Below are 21,212 nucleotides of genomic sequence, written 5' to 3' on the forward strand. Positions count from 1 at the left end.
TGAGGAGGAGATGGTTCTTTCCCAGCCTAGACTGACTCCAATTTCTAAGCATTCTACACGTGATTCTCCATCCTTTCTCCCTTGAGATTCCTCTTTTGAGCCCATCTCCACAGAAGCTAAAACTCCATTGAGTGAATAGCTGGCCAGGTGTCTACTTGACCTTTTGAGTCTATTGGAAGCTCATTTTCCAAACTATTACTTTTGTTTTCCACTTTAAAAGTTCCAGGCCTCCTGGAAACCGCTTTCCCCAGAAGGTAAAAGTGATGCCCCAAGCTGGCAGCAGAGGGCGCCCATGCCTCACAATCTTGGCACCAAGCGTCCCTCTGGGGCTGGGCGGGTCGCAAGCATCCTGGCAGCTGCGCCACTGCGAGGAGCTTCCCCCAGGGGCCTGGAACTAGGCCAGTTTAGTGTGGTCCGAGATGGCTGTGTGCTCCAACACTGTCACGGGGCACGTTTCCATGAAGAGGGGTGAAAGTGGCTCTTTGCTGGTTGGAAAAGAGTTTGGTCTCCAATTCTCCCCTTGACAGGCTGACAGAGGCTGCTTTCCCAGATCCGCCTTCCCTGCCTACCTCAGGGGAAAAAGGGAGGGGGCTGCTTTCCATTCCATTCCCCACTCAGCCCCTCCCAGTAACGCTCTAAGTAACTCCCACATCAGGGGTCCCAGTCGTTCTCCTAGAGGGAAGGCATTGTTATCTATTGCCTGAAGCCTTGACATCATTTGGGGGAAGGATCCTCCAGACCTGAGCCCCAGTCTTTTGAATTACATCACTGGTGGCAAATTCTCATTCACAGAGGGGAGATGTGATTTTTGGAAAAAGCCAAAAATCATTCAGAGCCAAATATATTAAATAAAAGATGAAATAAAACTGGGGGTATCAATACTGAGCCCAGGGCCCGGTGTAGAGTGGGTTCTGGGTAAAGGGGGTGAGTGTGAATCTGGGTCAGGAGGTAGTTATTGTAGTTATGGTTATTTAATGAGTTTTTAATATAGAACTATGAGATAATTTTTCTCAGGTGGCGTCTAAACCAGCTCTGAAGACAAATGTACAAGAGAACTATCCAAAGGAAATATCATTGCAGCAAAAGTCTTGAAGAAGATTTCAAAGCTAAATGTGATTTGTTTGCCCAAGTTCCACATTTGTTAAAAAACACCCTTCCTTATTATTTTATATTTGCCACTTGTACATACCAGTCCCTCATTCTATGATATTTCTTGGGCACCGAATATAAAGTTAGCTGAGGATATAGGACTGGGGGTCTTGGATCTTAGTGGCACTGGCTCTGCATCGGCAGTGATAGTGGCCAAGTTCCTCCCACTACTCACCATGTGTGTCCTGGGGCAAGTCACCGAATCCCTGGAGTCTCAGTTTCTTCATCTTTAAAGTGGAGGTAATAAGAGCGCCCTTGCCTCCTTCTCCGAGGCCAGATTACCATCACAGACCTTTATGTGCTTTGTAAACTCTGAAGTGCTATCGACATATCATTTCTTCTTATCCTTTGATCCTGCACCTTCTACTTGTCTCCATTATAAGTGCCCTGAAGGCAAAGAACATGCCTCCACTAAGTTAGCCACTGCCCACTGTGCCCATCAAGAGTGACTGGGCTGACAGTGAAGATCATTTACACCTTCTGTTAACAGTCCATCCAAGGCTGCTTTTCTGGCTCATGGCTCCAATGGGGAGGCTCCTGGGCTTGCTATGGGACTGTACTCTTGGCACGGGCTGCCGTCTGTTGATGGGAATGAAACCAAAGGTACCAATCCTGCTGAACATTTATTGAATGCCAGCTTCAGGCTGGGCGCTCTGCTCAGAGCTGCTGTGGCTACACAGTTGAGTCACACATGAGCTCTGGTCTAAGGAGCTTACAAGTAAAGTTGATAGTATATAGAACCAGTCAATAATGCGAAGCACAGTGTAGATGTGTTCAAAATGGAGGCACAAAATCCTGATAAAATTACAAAGTTGGAGAGATCAGGGAAAGCTCCACAGGGATACGGTATTGGAGCTAGCCTTACCGATGAGTAGGACCTGGTTAGGTGCAGCTGGTGCAGAAGTCGTGCCTGGCAGAGGGGACAGCCTGAGCAAAGACAGAGGCAGCAGCGTGTTGGAGAAATGGCTAAACCATCAGGGGGTGAGCGTGCCGTGAGGTGTGTGAGAAAGAGACAGGTGGCAAGTTTTTCTTGGGGTCCTAGCCATACAGACAGGAAAAGGCTCTCTTTTCTTCCAGCCACAGCCCCTAGACCTGCTCTGTGGTATCTCCGCTCCTTACCTGTTGACGGGGCCTCAAGGCAAAGCTCCGAATCTCTCGTTTTAGTAGTTGAAAAGTCCAGTCGAACCCGCACTTCAGTCTCACATGGAACTCAGAGCCTCTTCCTGTCGGGCCTGACGGCTGGCCCAGGGACCTGCAATGGGAGGAAGACGCGGGCAATGCTTCCACTCCTCCTCCACCTTCTCCCCCTTCATCTTTTGTGCCTTCCTTCCCTCTCTCCACCAGGGAGCTGGGGCCCTGGAGGAAGGATGGGAAGAAAAGGGAAAGGTCTTAAGAATGTAGTGCTAACAATGCCTTCCCGTGGCGGGTACCCACCAGATGCCTCTCATTAGGGCATAGAGTGTTCTTCAGGAGCCCCATGGGGAACGTTACGCTGCATGGTAACCACGTGTGGGCAATGCGTGCTCTGTTGAGCTCGTGTTTGATACGATATCAACCTCTGTTTGACCCCATAGTCGCTGCCCACAGTAGTTCAACCCACAGCCTTTTGCTGCTGGGGTCCCCTGGCCTTGAAAGGCCATTGCCTTGGGCTTGGTACCTTCAGGATATTCTAAGCATGACTGCTTTCCAGGGAATTCACTTGGCCCACAGAAAATGCCACATCCTGACCAGACCAAGTGCAGGAGGTGGGGCAGGCACTGCTGCCCTCTCTCCCTGCCCCACTGTCACCCTCAGGATGGACTCCTGTCTTCAGAGTTCTCTAGGCGAGAGGAAGGCATTGCTCTCTCTGTTCACAGGTATCCCCAGCCTTTCCAGCAGCCCCTCACTCCCATCAGGGTGGCTCTGTGCTTCTGCCACTGAGCAAGCATCCAGCCAGGAGTGAGGTACCAGCCTCCCGTTCTTGTACAGACCCAGTCCAGTCTCAGTGAGGGGTTCTGTTGTGCACCACCCCCAGTTGGCTTGGGTATGGGGTCCCTGCCTCCTCCTGGACTCCCTGGAGGGGTGGGGTAAAGCCATAGCACTGCCCCCAAGTACCTCTTATTCTCAGGAACTTTTTTCTTTAATTTCAATCTTCTATGAGTACAGGCTCAAGAAGGAGTATTAGGTAAAAGTCACAGAATTAGCTCATCTATCTTAACAAGTTCTACGTGGATGTATCTAGTAGTTCCTCTTCAGAGTGTGAGGGGACCTCCTGACCTCACTTTGGGGCTTTAGCCAAAATTCCAAAACTATAGGAAATCCCATTTGATTTTCTGTCCCATTAGTGGTGCTTTATAGCGGAGTTTCTCAATCTCAGCACAGGTGACATTTGGGGCTTGACGCTTCTTTGTGGTGGGGGGCCGCCCTGTGCATTGTAGATGTTTAGTAGCATCCCAGGCCTCTACCCAGTGGATCTCCCCAGTTGTGACAATCTCTTCAGACATTACTAAACCTTCCGGAGGCAAGGGGTAGGGGATGCAGAGCAAAATTGCCGCCTGATGAGAACCATGGCTTATAGACAAAAGGAAGTCATTGAAAGTTTTTGAGCCAGGAAGTAACATAAAATTAAAATCAAGTGTGATTTGGTTGGTTTCACTGAATGATATGAACAAGAGTAGTCAAGGCCAAAAAATGTTTACTGTGCAAATGATATCTTTCTAATAATCCCTAATAGTGTACAAAGTGCTGTCATAACATTATCTCACTAATTTCCACACCAAACGTCTGAGGAAAGTAAGGGACCATATTTCACTGATGAAGTGTAAATACGGAGGATGGAGGCTAACCTCTGGGGACCTATCAGGCTGAAGAATAAGGGTGCGGAGGAGAGAAGTTAGGTGTGGGGCGGGGGATTTCCATGGGGTCTAGGGTTTTCTTTTCAGAACAGGAATCCTGTAGAAAATATTTGGATAAATAATAATAGATGCTATGATTAAAATTAATTGAGAGCTCACCATGTGCTGTGTATCTTTCATAGATCATCTCATTTAATTCTCTCAACAACCCCTGTGAACAGGTACTATTATTATTCACAGTTTATAAAGTTGAAAACTAATCTCTGAGAGGTTAATTCACTTGCCCAAGGTCACTCAGTGATCAGAGATGGAATTTCAATCGAGTCAGGCTGGGCCGACTCCAGAGCTGTCGTCTGTAACCACGGCACCTTTCTAAACTAGTTTCCACCTTGCGACTCAGAACACAGGCTCTATGGTTTCAAACCCCTTTAACTTGCTTAGTGTTCGCAGCTCACACAAGACTCTCCCGTGCACTGTGCGTTGTCAGCCCCGCGAGGTAAGTGGGGTGGCTTATTCCCATTTCACTGATGGAGATACAAACAGGAATGAAAGAGTTAAACCAAACCTAGAAACCAGAACTTTTTGATTCCTTATTAAATATGTTGGGTGGTCCAGGCCAGGCTGTAGAATAGAATGTTCTGGTAATCTCAAAAACCCAAGATTAAGATTTAACTACAATCTCAAGACTTTCTTTTTACTTTCTTTTAACTACTTTCTCAAGAAGAAAATAAATTGATATTTTTGCCCATCTTCTATGCCAGATACTGTGATAAAAGCTTTACACACGTGATCTTATATAGTCCTTACAAGAATTCTAGGACAAATAATATAATTATCCCATTTTACAGATCAGCTAATTGAGGCTGTGTGAGACTTAAGTCCATCACGAATGTCCAAGTCAGGACTGAAACTCCAGCATGTCTTGTGCCAAAGCACACGCTCTTACACTAGCTTTATGCATCTGTTTATCTTTTCATCCTTATAAGGTGGGTATTATTACCGATGTTTATATATAAGGGAAGGAAATAAGAGCCAGAGAGGTAAAGCAGCTTTCCCCAAACACAGGTCTAACAGCTGGTAGATCTAGGAGCCAGGCTCTAGCTGTGTCCGGATTCAGACTCTTTTCACCCAGAGCCTTGGGCCCCAGCTCCCCGAGAACCCCAGGGACCATAAGGCTGGCTCCCTCAATGCTGTGATCTGTGTAAGTCAGCCTGGGTGGTATGGGGTTGCAGGACTCAGAAAACAGTACCCAGCACTAACAGGACAGCCTATTCTCTCTGTGAGCTGACTCCTCTTATTGGTGAGGTGAGCCAAACCAGGAAGGGTCTCTCTCTTCTGAAGCTTCTCGTGGCTGCTGTGGAGCCAAGCCTTGAGGAAGATTAACATCCACTCAGTTGCTCATCCTGGGGTGTGAGGGGGACTGGGTCAGGAAGGAGGTGGCCTTGGGGCCCCAAATGTCATGGGACCAGCCTGGGAAGAGATGCCTGCCCAGCTCCTGCCGAGATCACTGTGGGTCTGTGACAACAGTTCCAGGAGACACACCTGATGGACATGCAGATTCCCTGCTGGGCCTCCATCAGCCTGTGTTTTGCTCCAGGCAAGAGTCAGGGTTCAGTGAGGAAGGGATCAAAGACTGGAATAGGACTCACTTTACCACAAATGATGGGGCCTGTACATTTCCCTGGAAGCCCCTTGTTACCCGTAAGGCAGCTGAATGTGTCCACTGAGTTTTGCTGGAGGAGGGACAAGGTCAGGGAGCCTACGATTCAATTTTAGTTTTCCCCCACCCCAATCATTTTCATCATGGTTCACAATAAAATATAGACAAAAAAGAAAACGGAAAAAAACAGCATAATTAAGATTTTAATTTCATTGCTTAATGTCCGAGCTAAGGGATCGCTAAACTTTTCCCAAGAATAAAGCAATTTTAATTTTTTCAAAATTGTATGATCACTGATGGATGTAGTTGGACTGGAGAGTTAGCCCTGGGATTTTCTGAGAGGACGTTATTGATGGGGAGTGAGCCAACTGCCATCCACAATGCCCTTTAGGGAATTCTTTCCAGTTGTGTGGAACCCAATTCAACAACACAAATTTCCTGGGTGCCTACTGCATGCCAGGCCCCAGGTCAGGTTCTGGTGATATGGAGAAGGTAAGCAGGACTGCCATGTGCAGTTTTTCAGGTTGTACACTCTACAATCTTGGGGGGTACCATGTAAATCATAGCACGGATGCTCCTGCAGATGGCAGGAAGGTGACTTGAAGAAGATGGGCTGTATAGGCTGGCTGTGGCATCAGTTAGACACAGTTCCTACCCTCAAGGAGCTCACTGTCCAGCAAACAGTGGGGCTCCAAGACCACTAGATGATCCTAGGCTAAAAGCTGGGAGAGGTGTTCTCTCTTTCCCTTTTAAGAACAGGCTGCATAGTGCTAGATAATGACGGAAAATCAACAGTGTACTCTGGTCTTTTTGCTGTTGTTGCTGGTTAATGACAGAAAGTCTATTCCTGTGTTACCACAGCGCACCAACTCCCAGGACCCAAGAACCTTCCCCCATCAAGAGAACATCTTCTCTTGGCCTTATACTCAGTTGCCCCCAATCAGGACAAGGCTGTTTGTGCTTATTGTTCTGAGAAGGAAAAAAACAAAAAGTAAGCTGACTCTGAAGACAAAGTTTCTTCCCAATCTCTCCAGGGGCGGCCCTCAGGACCACAGCCCCATCACCCACCTGCAACCCACAATACATCTCCTCCCACATCTGAGATAACTTGACTGCAGCACAATAACACATCCTGTGCTCCAAGCGGTGCCAATATCAGATATATTATTTTATTATTCGTTGGTTTGCTTTCCATGGCAAGTGAAAAAATAATTTAAACCAATTATATGTACAGAGGCTGGGTTAGTTTTCCCAAGAACTTCCAGAAAGATCCCCAGCCCCTTAGATAGCAAAGAAGGGTTACCCTTAACGCCTATACAAAACTCCACCTATAAAAGTCTCACGTGTAGAAAGGTTTCTTTATTATAAGCATCACATTTTGGGAACAGGAAGGGGGTCAGGGTGGGAGGTGGAGGAACGTGTGCAGGGTCGGGGTCCACACACACCTGCCCAGGGGCCATCCTGGGGGGGGGGGCTGTGGCTGGTGGGGCTCAGGGGATCTGTAGCGGGGTCTCCAGCATCTCCATGAGGAAGGTGTCGATGGGCGTGTCCCCGATGAGCTTGAAGAAGAAGAGGTGCTCCAGGCACTTCAAGCCGATGGAGCGCAGGGCTGGTAGGCGCAGCAGCAACTTGGCAAACCTGCAGGGAAGCGAGGAGGCATTAGGAACTGGGGACTGGGACGCACCAGGCAGCTGCTGGCAGCAGGCAGTGCGTTTGGTCTTCTCGACCAATCTGTGATAGACCAGAGAGCCTAGAAGGGGAGACTGAGGGAGTCGGAGAATCTCTAATCCTAGGGAGCTTCAGAAATGGACCAGAGGGCTCGTTAATGATAAAGGCGGAAGTTGGACCCTGTGACCTCTGGAAAATCTTTTGAATTCTGTGGCATGTCCCCCACTCATGGTGGGCCAGAGGAGAGCAAGCTGCTGCTGTGGACTCACGTCTCCACCCGTAGCCAGCTGGGGCTCCTCACGTTCTCTGTGAAGATTTGCCGAAGCACTGAGACCAGAGCAGGCACACAGACACCCATGGTAGCTGTCACCCTCAGATGAAGTTAGCTGGAGGACCTACTGTGCGCCGAGCATCCCACTCCTTCTGGGATACAAGATGAGCTCTCAGGACTAGCGTTCTTCTCTCCTCAGCAGACTATGCTTTTCCTCACACCACAGCACCTCATGCAATAAGACCTCCATTTGCCTCAGTTACCAAAGTTTTGTCCCCAGTTTGTATGACCAGCTCTTAGTCTGTGCTTACCTTTAGGTTAGAAGAGAAGGAGAGAGAAAATGGTAGTCTCTGCCCCTGAGGAGCCCGTGGTCTCCTTGGGGAGGCAACACACACACTCGTGCATACACACTTGCTCATACACTCTCACACACACTCACACATGCCTCCTCCATGCGTGCGTGTGCACGCACACACACACCTTCACCACTGTCACACGTACACATGCACACACACATACACACTCTCCCACACACCTATACTCACTCACACATTCTTATACACACTCACACATCACACATGCCTCATAAACACGTGTACACATCCTCACCACTCTTCCACACACACACCTGTGCACACACATTCACTCACACTGTTATACACACTCACACACTTGAGCTTGCACACACACACACATATATACACCTACACGCACATTCTCCTACAGTCTCACATGCCCTCGCACACATGTACTTGCACACACACTCACACACACTTTTCTATAATTAAGGACCTTGGTTGTGAGGTTCTCCAAGGGGAGAGGGGCCACTGTGTGGAAGAATTGTCTCCCATCTGCACATTGTTTTTAGGCCCCTCCATCTGTTACATTTTTCAACCTGCTTCTGTGGCCTTTCTTCATCTCAAAATCTCTTTTGCCAATGAAGCCTATTTTTAAGGTTATTAGTGATAACTGGAAATCAAGGAACTCTACTCACAACTTCCAAAAAGTACAAAGACCAAAACCACATTAGTCGCTGTGGACTTAAATCAGACACTCCTAGTGGGGCTGGACCTTCACTGGGCATCACATTATTTCATGAGAAGGTTCATAATTTCATGAAAATTCAAATTTGAATTTTAATACTCCTTGAAAATGCGTATATTTCTATATTCATGCCACAGGAAGTTTTAAGGAAATAGGGCAATATAAGAAAAATAAAGTGGCACCATTTAGAAAGGTACAAATTATTTCCCTACATGGAAAAATTAAAAGTCTATACCAATACCAACACAAAACTTCAAAAAATTTCGATTATAAAGCCTCTGAGCGCATCTGACTGGTATCACTGTGCAGCAAAGAGGCAGTTCGATTGAGTTAGGAGTCTGACCTCCTAGTCGTGGCTCTGCCGTGAAGAGTTTTATGGAATTAGGCAGAGGAAATGTCATCTCTATAAAGTGCAAAGCTAGGCTGAGGTTAACTCTGAAAATGTATTTTGTATACTCTAAAAATGCCAAAGTTTTACCATAAGTAAAAAGCTAAATACACTACAATATTACTCTCCCTGCTGTCTGGCCTTGATTTAAGAACTGAGATCAGGACCATAAAAATAAACACACCCCTGAATAGCCAGAGCCCTGGGGACGGCCATCGCATTCCTAGCTCACACGTGCTTTGCGGCGAGGAGGACCCAAGCCTTTGAAGGCGCCTGCCCCGTGAGAGAGAGAATGTGCGTTCGAGCTCTGCACCCTCCGGTGATCTCCGTCTTCTGGCTGGAGAAAGCAGAACTCGGCCCCTGTGAGGTGTACTTCTGAAAAGTCTCCACGGAGTGGCAGCACTCCACCACCGAGAACACCGCCTTGACCCGGCCATGCCAGGATCCCCTTCAACGGGTTTCTGCAAACCGGAGGTGGTCAACCTTCAGCACACTCACGTACCTGGTTGAGCCAAGTGGCATCCCTGCTGTACCCTAGGGTGGTCACCCTCTGTCTAGGCTGTGCTGGACGCACTCAAGGGACATGTAGGCGGCCCAGCCCCTGCACTCCCTCCCGGAACTCCCAGGCTCTGCCCTGGTCCAGGCAACAAGTGTTGGCATCTTGCCCTAGTGTCTGGAGACGGCCCAGGCCCCTGGCATCCGCTTCCTAGGAAAATGGGCAAGTTCCAAAGTTTTGAAGTGATATTCATTAGAAACAATCTGTCAATCACAGGGCAATGACTAAATGCATTAAGATACATCCACCTTGTGAAATATTACAAAATCATTGAAAATGATAATTTCATGCATTTCAATAATCTAGCAAAATGTCTAAAATGGCTAAGGTAGAAAAATAATACACCAAACCATACGATTTCATATCTCTAAATACATATTTCTATGTATACATACATTGATATACAAGGATACTGGAAAGAAATATACCCCAAAAAATTATAATAAATTTTTATTACCTGCTTTATTTTTTCAAAATATTTTCCTTATTTCTTACCAAAGCATGCTCTGCTTTAATAATAAGGACAAAGAAAGTTTTGTTTTTAAAGAGATAAACAGCACCACCTAGAGCCAATTCCAGGAGAAGGATGACTATGAGCCTTCTTATTCCTAATGCGCTACACACAATATGTGCTCAAAGAAAACATGCTAATGTTGCCTTAGAGCTGGGAGATTCGGTTGACATCATCCACCACGGGGCTTTCAGTTAGCTCCCATAGGCCAGAGGCTGAGCTGCTGCTGGCAGCCAAGCCCTGACCTGTTGGGTAGGGCTCTTTCAATCTCAACTATTGCAGGTGTAGAAAAGACTGCCAGGTATCCACTTCTTCCCTGGCATACAGATGCCTACCTTCTCAGTCTCCTTTGTGGCTGGCTGGGCCATGTGACTAAGTTCTAACCAATGGAAGTACACGAAGGGATGGGGGACCTTTCCAGGTCCAGGTCTTGCCCATAGAGCCTCACCTCTGTACTTCTCCACCTCTCTCCCCTCCATCATCTGGACGCAAAATGCAATGTGGCTCTGCACATGATGGAGCCCCAAGAAGGAAGGAGCCTGGGTCCCTGAGTGATGGTGGGGAAGAGAGTCACCTCTCTGAACTGACTGCCCTCCCAGGACTGATTTGTGAGCAAGAAATAAACTTCTAGTGTGTTCAGCTACCGACATTTGGGAGGTCTGTGACCAGAGCTTAATTTCCCTAATACTCAGGCCTGCCCATTCATTGTACCAAAGGCTGAGACCACCCACGCGGATGTATTCATAGCCTCTGATAAAACACAAAACTCCTCCTCTTCTGGACAATTACTAGACATTGGCTTATGATCCAGGAAAAATGGTTGAATGGAAATTAGACTTCACAAAGGAATGAAAGTCATTAGTGAGAACTAGGAGCATATAAAATTAATCCTAAAAACAAAACTAATGTCTTTCAAGTAGTTTTTTCAAGTTTCATTTTCAGTTTTCTGTGAGATTTGAGGATCATATTCTCTCTTTTTAACTAGAATTAGCAGAGGCGGAAAACTTTGATTTAGCTGTGCTTTGAGTGAAACATTTGAGAAAAGTATTTTTGTAACATCTGAGGAATACCTATACTAGTAAATGGTCTCAGAGATCTTCTGACCAATGTCTTTCTCTTCAGACGAAGAGCCCAGACCCAGACTGAGTACCTTGCCAGAGGTCACACAGATGTCACCCTGGGGGCCAGCAGGCCCCTCTCCTGACTGCCAAAACCTATACCTTCTACTGTAGGGGGGCTTCCACAGGGGCAGAGCAGAGAGCAGTGCAGTCTGGCAAGTCTTGGCAAGAACAAGCTCTTTGAAATCAGACAGACCTGGGTTCACATCCCAGCTCCACGGCGCACTGGCTCTATAACCTTGGGCAAGTTCCGTACCCTTTCTGAGCCTCAGTGCTTCGTTAGAAATTGGAAATAATGATACCTCCATTCATTCATCCATTTGCTCATTCATTCAACATTTAAAAATGTATACTATTTGTCAGGCACAGCTTTAGGCTCTGATGCTAGAGTGGTGAACAGTAAACAAGACAGACAAGACCTCTGGTTTCCTGGAGCGAATGTTTTAGTGGCTTTCAGCTTGTTAAGAAGATTAAATAACATTTGGAAAAATCTAGACAGTGCCTGCTGCCCATCGCCATTCATTATGGTGAGTAAGAAGTGTTGCTGCTGTTATTACCATTCCTCCAGCACTCCCTCACCTGCCTGGTTGTTCCGGATACTTCTGCTTGGTGTAGGCCTCGAGGGTGGCATAAACCTTCTCTCTCAGAGTCTCTACCTCAGAGGGGTTGGACAGACCCTTGGCATCTGAAAAAGATGACTGATTTAACCTTTCGTGACACATCCCAGGGGGATACCCTTCCACAGATGCGGTCCCCATTCATTCTGGCCACCTCCCCTAGAATTACTAAAGACATGCTGGATGGGGAACAATTGTGAAATACACAAAGCCGGTCCTTTGTGCCCACTAGCTCTCCTTTCTGTGCCCAACCTACCCACCAAACTCTTGGGGCAAAGGTACCTACCACTGACTCCAAGGAGGAGAGTTTTATTTTATCCAGGCCATTCTAGAAATATTACCTTCACACGAATTGAGTGCCTACTATGCACTAAGCATGGACTGAGTGATGAGATGTGGTACAAAAACCTGATAGACCCATGTTGACCCATGTTCTGCATCAATTAACTAATCACTTAATCCTGGATATGAAGCATGTGCATGAATTACTATGTAATTCTGAATACTCATCTTTCTTGACCCAGAGCAGCATTTGACAAAGCTGATCACGTCCTCCTTCTTGAAATGTTTTTCTTCCCTGGGCTCCCAGGACACCACTCTGCTGGTTCTCTGCCTATGTCACTCACCGTCCGTCCTCAGGATCCTTTGCTGGCTCTTCCTTTTCTCCGCAACCTCTGAGTGTTGGCATGTCCCAGCGCTCAGCCCTCTTCTCTGTCCTATCTTTACTTTCTCCCTGGATGATCTCACACCAGTCTCAGAGCCTTAAATGCCAGGTACAGGCTGACAGCTCTCAAATCTACATCTCTGGTCCTGGCCTCTCCTCTGAACTCCAGGCTAATATAAACAATTGTTTCTTGGGCAGCTACTCTTGGATGTCTACGATCCGTCTCAGATTTTAATGTCTAAAGACAAAGCCTTGATTCCTACTCACCCACCCTTAGAACCTCCAGCTCAGTAAATGAAAACTCCATTTTTCCAATTTCCAGCAAAACCAAACCAAAAACCCTGAGAATTGTATTTAGTCCCTCTCTTTCTTTCATTCCCTATATCTAATCCATCAGCAAATCCATTGGCTTTGCCTAAAAATGTATGCATAATCTGACCACTTTCTACCACCTCCTTCACCAATACCCTAGACCACTGTCATCTCTTGTCTTCCCAATTTGCCCCCAAACATGCACACTCCACGCCCATTCAAGACACTTTTCAAGATGGTTCCAGGGCCGGCCCCGTGGCTTAGCAAAGTGCACGCACTCAGCTACTGGCGGCCCGAGGTTCGGACCCCGGGCGCACACCGACACACCGTTTCTCCGGCCATGCTGCGGCCGCGTCCCACATACAGCAACTAGAAGGATGTGCAACTATGACACACAGCTATCTACTGGGGCTTTGGGGGAAGAAAAAGGAGGAGGATTGGCAATAGATGTTAGCTCAGAGGCGGTCTTCCTCAGCAAAAAGAGGAGGATTAGCACAGATGTTAGCTCAGGGCTGATCTTCCTCACAAAAAAAAAAAAAAGATGGCTCCAGAAGTAGATGCCATGAGGAGCTGACTCTCTGCCCTCCCCCAGGACAGGTTTCCTGGCCCTGCCTCCTCTGTCTCAGGTGAGCTGGAGGACCAGAGAACGTCGGAGCGCTGGAGGACGAATGTGGAGGAGGGCTAACCACTACGCAGTCACCTGGGTTAAACAGCACGATGGCTCGCAGGCACCCCAGCTCCGACTTATCCATCTGCATGTCTTTCATTTTGGAGACCAGCTCAGTCAGAACTCTGTTCATAGGAAACAACGGCAGGTGATGAGAAAATCATGAGTACTAGGCCAAGGGCTGATAAAATGAATGCAAACAATATTTATTATATACCCACTCCAGATGAGGGGTATATACCAGATACTAGGGGCACAGAGATGAATAAGATGCAGTCCCTGATCTCAAGGAGCTCACAGTTTAATTGACGAAACAGACATGGAAACAAGACACAGCAACACAAAGCCAATAACGGCCATAAGCAAAGCCCAAGGGATCACCACCGAGGAGGAGGCAGGCAACTCTGAGTAGGGGCTGGAAAGGCAGCCTAGAGGATTTTTAAATTAGCAGAAATGCAACAGGCAAAACAGGATGAGGGCACCGCATGTCTGGAGGAGCACAACAGAGAACAGCATTCAGTGACAGGGTAGAAATCTTCAGGAACCATGAGGAGGGCTCATCCAACCAAAGACCATGGTGTGGAACATGTGGAAAAGGGCAGGGAAGAAGTAGAGACATCTTAGGTAGACATGCACATGGCCCTGGAAGGTCATTTATGATGGAGCTAGAAAGGGGCCACAGGGCCCTGGAATTGGACAGAGAGACTACTTTCAACCTTACCTTCCTCTCTCCCAGTTCTCCATCCTCTCACCCCCAAGGCATTCATCTCTACTCATTTCATTCATCTTCTTAAGTCACATGGCTTAATTTTCCTTTAGCACCATTTAAGGCACAGAATCCCAGACTGAGGCTGTCACTGCCTGACTGAGGTAGGTCTGCTCCTGCTGCAGACCTCCCCCAGAGATCCTGGGGCAGGATCCAGCAAAAACTTCAGCTCACCTTTCCTGGACTCCTAAAGTCAGATTCTGGACCCTCATCCAGGTCTTGGCCCCCTAGGATAAACAGTTCAACCTCCCCACTCCCAACTTACTAGGTAGTGTCAATGATCCAATCTTTTCTTTGGAAATCCATAGGGATAATAGGTTCTCCCAGCTGCCCAGCAACTATGCTGGCCTCTGACTGGCTCTACCTCATTGTATCAACCTTTCTTCTAAACCCTCTCTCATTCCCCAGGTTTATGTTCTCATGTGCCTTACGGTCTCTGCTTCTTGCCACGTGCAGCTGTTTGAGCCGCCCATCCTATATACCAGGACTACCCACAGGTACACTCATATACATGCATACATGTATACACACATGTGTATATATACACACACACACAAGCACTGGAAGCAAGAGAGAGCCACCTGTCAAAGATGGAGCCAACCCCAGCACTATGGGCACTGCTCCGGTGGACGTGTAAACCCGTGGCCAGAAGAATGCCGTCCTGCACAGAAACTGAGCGGTGGGAGAAGGAGGCAATCAGCAATTCATTCCACCCTGCAAGGATAAGAAGGAGACCTTGAGTGAAAACCCACCACATTCTTGTTTCATTGGTAATCATCCAAGGCATCTATTATTATCCCCATGTAATGAAAGCAAAATCAGAAATCCAGGGAGGTTAAAAACTAGTTCCAGACAACACAGCTAATTAGTGAAGAAACAAAGGATAAGACTGGGATCCCCTGACTTGTGGCTATGCACATCCCCTACAGTCTCCCCAGTGCAACCCAGAATGGCAGCTTGAGGACAAGGACTCTTTTTTTCCCCAGTAAATCAACAAATATGGATTGAACACTTAACAGGTAATAGTCACTATGTTAGCTGCCATGATAGATAAAGCGAGTATACCTCTCAGTCTCAGCCCCCAGGACCTGACAACCTAGTTTTGTTTCTTTGACGTTGTCTAGTAGCACCCAGCACAGTTTGTAGCTTTCAGTCAACACTCAGTGATTGCTCATTACCTAACATGGCTGAAATAAGTGGACTGGTTCCCAATGCTCAGCCAATCTTCAGAAATTTCCCTGCTGGCTCAGTGACAAAGAGGAGATATGGCATATGTCATCTGCACAGTGTCCCAGAAATGGGAGGCAAGAGAGAATATGGCACCTAGAATCTTAAAATAGGAAGGAACCCGGGAATCTGTCTAGTAAAGCTCAAGCAAAAATCTTTGGCTTCACTTACTTCACCTGTGAAATGACAATATCTCTGTTTTCCAATTTCATAACAATAATGAGACACTGCTTCAGACTGTCCTCAATAAAAATGATTTAACTGTCTTTGAAATTTAAATGCAAATTATAAAGTGGTGGTAAAATTTGCATGAAAAGAGTCTCACCCCTCCATTAACAAACAATGTTTCATTTGGGAATGAAAGATTATTGGGAGGGCCATCCAAATTTAAGAGCCCACAAATAATATAAAAAAGAACAACCCTGAATAGGGTTATCCTGTCAGCAACATGGGGCACAGCTTGGATGGGTTACAGCTCCATCAGGTCACTTGTTTTAGGATCCCAAAGGTAATTTCAAAATGGCAGCCCAAGAGATTGTCCCAAGAAGAAAGGATCCCCAATATCCTTTACCTGCCCGGAGCAGAATGACCTGGTCCTCCAAGGTGAGGTCAGAGAAGTGGGGAATGCGCTTGGCCCATTCAACAAGAGTGAAAAGCTGCTTATCAGCGGCATGGCATATATTGGTGACAGGGTCATTCGTCTAAAAAAGGAACAAAGTATCATGATGGACAGATTCCAGGACTCTAATACACCCCTTTCCCATATCCAGCCCCATCTAAGAAATGGGATGGATGGAGGTCTAAGACCACATACCGAGTTCTCCATGTTCATGTCACCATAGGATTCTGTCTTTGGTTCAACAGCAAGTTCAGCTTCTAGAATCCTCTCTACAGGCATATCTTCATGGCCACTACTGGCACATTCCGCCTCACTCTCGGCCCGCTCCCGGCTCCTCTGCCTTTCTTCTTGCACAGCTGGCATGCAGAAGTACACGCAGAGTTATCGTGTGCCCAGGAATAAGGTGGGAAAGTTAGTTCCCTACCTAAGCCTTCATTTCCTCATCTGTGAAATGGGCATCATCATGGTACTGAATCAAGGATGTTGTAATGTTGACAGATGAAACAAAGAAAGCAAAGCTAATTGCTTATGCCTGTGCAGAGCTATGCCTTCTTTAGTCCATATTCTTTCCAGCTCCTTATGGTGACCACTCTAAGAAGTTTGCATTTTAAGCTTTAATAACCTCTGATTCTGCCCTCTTTTAATGAGTCTTACTGTCCCTGCAGTTTCCCATATCCTCCCTCTACTGGCTACCTCTAATAAACTGTGAGCATGCAATGGTTAAGTAGCAAGCACATTACTTTAAAAACTCCCTCTGTCAGATCCTATGCATCATCCTTGGTATTCACGTCCCATTAGGTCTGCCCCTAGTACACCAGCCTGAACACAACATCACCTGATCTGACTTGTCAGGGAAGACCTTCAGGGAGCCATGCGGGTATTTAGTAAGTGAAGGGGTGGAGGAATGTCACTTAGATGACATTTCAGAAACAGCAGCTGATTTGGGGGGTGGGGAAGGGGATATAGGCAAAGGTGTAGGCTGGAATTTTCTCAGGCTCCCAAAATTTAGAGTTTTCATCAAAGTTCATTCCAACTCTCAGAACCCTCTGGATCTGTACATTGGGATTTCAGGCAGATCCATTCCCCAATTCTGTCCTCTGCCTTGAGAGAACAGTCTCTGATGGGTTAGTTTCCATCATCTAGAAAGCTATGGTTTCCATTTTCTTATTCCCAGTAGCAATAAGCAAAATTCAATAATGGCACACATTTTTTTAAATCCCAAGAATCAAGAAAAGTATGCTTTAAGCAGGTGGCTAACCTGGAACTCAGTGACAGCTACTCCACCAGCAGTTTCTACCTCTCTGCTTCTCTCCCTTCTTCCCCACCATCCACTATCAAAAGCACATCTTCCTCTCTGAGGGGACAAGGAGCCACAAATCCTGCAGGAGGAACTGGAACCGGATGCTTGGCATCTAGTTTGTCAGGCAAGAAATGTCATTGATCTCTCAAGGTAGGTCAGAGAAGGGTATGATGGCAAAACACCACTTAGACTCCAAAGTCTCTGGTAGAGATACACCAAGAAGCCTCAGAATGAGAATGATATTCAGTAGTTGGAACAGAGTGACAATAGGAAGGAAGGAGTAACGGGGAAAAGGGAAGAGAGAATTAAGCAGGGGAGTGAGAAAAAGAAGAAACAGAAGAGAGAGGAGAAAGTAGGAGAGAGAAGAGCAAAAAACACATACCTTGGAGTCAAGAAAATCTTTTTCAAAATGGTAGCACTTCCTAGCTCAATGACATTGGATATATTATTTAGCCTACTAAGCCTCAGTTTCCCTATATGTAAAGTGGGGATTACAATACCTAGCTAAGATCGTTTTTGTGAGGATTAAGTGAAATAATTATAAGAAGTTCAAAGAAAGGTAGTTATTTTTCCCTTCCCTTTGTCTCTCTTTATGCTCTTGGGCTTCTCTCTGGTCCTCTCTCTATCTCACTTTTTGGCCTCTTCCTCCCTCTCCTTATTTCTCTTCCTCTCTCATCCTTTCTTCCTCTCTGCTCTGTCAGCCTTCATTCACTGTCAGCATACAGAAACTATCACATGTATTTTTATCATCAGTTGGATTTACTGGTTAAAGTTGAATGCTTCTTGTATTAATTTTTTTTTAAGCAGGTTAATGGGCTTCTGTTTGTCTTATGCTAAAAGGTGGGGAAAAGCAACCTAAGTTAAATTCCTTTTGTGGTCCTCAACTGATGTCCTCTACAGATTTGTCATACTCAAAGAAAATAACCTTCAAGTTTCAAAGAAAATAACCTTGGCTTCAGGGAATTAGATTCTAATTCCAATTTTGCCATTAATTGAGTGATCTTTTGCTATTCACTTCTCCTTTTTGTGCCATAAATCTTTCTGTCCTGAATGAAGAGTCATGTATCTGTTGTTAGAGGAAATCTATCTGGCACATTCTGAGCTACTGCTACTACATATATCAGGGTACATTCAGGAGATATTGGGTGATTTAGAATAGCAACAAACTCCTGTCTTACAACAGGATTTTATCCATTAATCCAACGTATATTTATTGTGCACATACTACAATAGCCAAATTTTATGGAGCTCTTTCTCTGTGTCAGGAATTATGCTCCACACTTTATATAGATTATATTTCACTTAATCCTCATAATAACCCTCTGAAGTACTAGCAGCCACAGAGAAGTTAGGTAACCTGCCTGAAGTCGCAGAACTAGGCAGTGGCGGAGCCAGTATCTAGACCCAGGCTGACGGCCTCACGAGCCCACTTCTAAGCCCTCTGTACTGCCTCCAAGACCCTGGGCTAATTGGATTAATAAACACACAGGAAAATCAAATGCTGCCCACAAATTGCCTCAAAAATAATCCATTCTCTAACTATCCAAACTACATTACATGACCAGAAATCATGGAAATAGACTTCCCCAGAACCCCTGAGGATTGTTTGATGGCCTGGAAGTCAGAGAGTGCCAGTCCTATACCAGCCTGCCATTAGCTTGCCGCGTGAGCTTAGGCAGGTCTCTAGTCTCTCAGAACCTCTGTTTCTTCTTTCAGGAAACAACAGTGTTACACCAGAGAATGGCGAATGTCCATTCCAGCTTCACTATTATGTATCCTGAAAAGGCGAACGGTCCTGGCCCCTGGCCCCAGGCAGGTGAATTCTGAGCCCACCCCAACTTCATCTCCTTCTACCTGTCCAACTCTCTAAAATTGCATAGTATCTCTCAGTTATCTGTTCCATAATTTTATTATTCTTGTCCTCAAGAAGGTGTCCAAACTGAGCCCCAAATTCTGTAAATCAAGGCCAGGAAAGACAGTGGTGAAGGAAAGGCTGTCCTGTAGCCTTTTGAAAGTAGCCCTTCGTATTGTGAGATGAGGAATTGATTCACTTCTTTGCCTTTCTCTTTGTCAGGGGAAGTAGTGCCAATTCATTTAGAAATTTCTCTAAGAGCCCCTTTCCCCCTCCTAATTTTTACTTCTCAGCTTTTCATCGTTCTTATTTCTCCACAAAGGCAGGAGTCAAAACTGGACCCAGTTTTCCATTAAAGAATCAGAACAATGCTAGATTTACAAGAAGGACTACCCAGGCTCTTACAATTCGCATGTCCCTGTTTGACTTGTTTTTTTTTAATGGAAGAACAACACTTCCTTCCCATCATTTAACCTGTGGACCATTCTGACCTGAGCTGAGGGATATTCAGGTTGAGTTTTTTGTTTTTTATTGAGGTATAATTGACATATAACATCATATTAGTTTCAGGTGTACAACATAATGATTCTATATTTGTATATATTGTAAAATAATCACCGCAATAAGTCTAGATAACATCCATCACCATATATAGTTGGAATTTTTTTTTCTTGTGATGAGAACCTTTAAGATCTACCCTCTTAGCAACTTTCAAATATACAATACAATATTATTAACTACAGTCACCATGCTGTTCATTACATCCCCATGACTTTTTTATTTTATAACTGAAAGTTTGTACTTTTGACCCCTTGGACCCATTTTGTCCACCTCCCCCCACCTTCCCACCCCCAACTCTGGCAACCACCAATCTATTCTCTGTATTTATAAGCTTATTTTGGCAGGAAGTGGAGGGGGGCAGCAGATTTCACAGATAAGTGAGACCACTTAAGTTCTAGATTGAGTTTTGAGACATAGGATTAGACTGTAAAGAAGTAGAAATAACTGCTTCTCTGACTGAAGTGTTTCACCTTCCTTTAATTCAGTCTCATGTGCTTAAGGATAATTACTCTTTTTCCAAGTCAATCTGAAACTTAAATCATCTGTCCTGGGAGGGAAAAACGACCCCTGCAGCAATCATGCTCTTGCTGATGGGAAACATACTTTGGAGTCATTAATTTGATGTTTTGACTATCATGGCGGTGGAAGCTACAAAGGGTATCAATGCTATCCTGGGGAAGAGAAGACAGTCTCTGTGATTATTCACATTGCTTGTTCCGATCAATAAGATCATCCACCCCTCTACAGCAATTACGCCAAGAGCATAAAGTAGGCACTCAATTCATACTTGACGAATGAACGAATGAATGAGTGAGTGAATGAGTCATTTTTAGGAGCGCCTGAATTACTGAAACTTTTGATTCCAATATGCAGTTTAAACCACTCATCTATTCATCCAACATTTATTAAACACCTACTATGTGCTAGTCACTGGTGATAGGGCAGTGGAAAAGAAAGAGCGGAAAATAATCCTGCCTTTTTGGCGACAGATAGTAAACAAAATAAATATGTTAGATAATGATAAGTGCTGTGTGAAAGAGACTAGGAAATGCGGCGGGTGGCTGATGTAATTTTAGACAGTGTAGTCAGGCAAGGCTTTACCAAGAAGTTAACAATTGAGTAAAGGTCTGAAGGATGAGAAGAAGTGAGCTATGCAGATATCTACGAAGAGGGCATCCCAGGCAGACAGAAGTGCACAGGCCCTCAGGTGGGAGTACCCCTGGTGGCCAAGCAAAGAGACCAGGAAGGGCTGGAGCAGAGAGACCTGGGCAGCCAAACCATTACAACCTTGAAATCATAACCAGGACTTCGCCTTCTTTCTGAGTAAGAGGGGAAGGCATTGGAGGATATTGGTGGAGGAAGGGCTTGACCTTACCCACTTGTTCAAAGCCTCACTCTGTTTGCTCTGTCAAGGAGAAACTGTAAGGA

At 45.8% G+C, this 21,212-nt stretch overlaps 1 protein-coding gene across 3 annotated transcripts in view; it reads right to left on the bottom strand.

The window, feature by feature from the left end:
- Positions 1-7,021: 7,021 nt before the first annotated feature.
- The window catches only part of RXRG (retinoid X receptor gamma), a 47,501-nt gene continuing 33,310 nt past the window's right edge, over positions 7,022-21,212 (bottom strand). Inside the window, exons 5-10 of one of the 3 annotated variants that reach the window (XM_058538036.1) lie at positions 16,267-16,427; positions 16,024-16,153; positions 14,807-14,939; positions 13,493-13,584; positions 11,779-11,884; positions 7,022-7,281 (exon numbers count right to left, since the gene is read on the bottom strand). In XM_058538036.1, the coding sequence (XP_058394019.1) occupies positions 7,134-7,281; positions 11,779-11,884; positions 13,493-13,584; positions 14,807-14,939; positions 16,024-16,153; positions 16,267-16,427 (770 nt within the window). In that variant the 3' untranslated portion in view covers positions 7,022-7,133. Of the gene's footprint in view, positions 7,282-11,778; positions 11,885-13,492; positions 13,585-14,786; positions 14,940-16,023; positions 16,154-16,237; positions 16,428-21,212 lie in introns of all 3 variants that reach the window. The other 2 variants (XM_058538043.1, XM_058538053.1) reach the window with 2 other exon arrangements.

This window comes from Diceros bicornis, chromosome 4, assembly GCF_020826845.1.
Source record: "Diceros bicornis minor isolate mBicDic1 chromosome 4, mDicBic1.mat.cur, whole genome shotgun sequence".
NCBI classification, from domain to species: domain Eukaryota; kingdom Metazoa; phylum Chordata; class Mammalia; order Perissodactyla; family Rhinocerotidae; genus Diceros; species Diceros bicornis.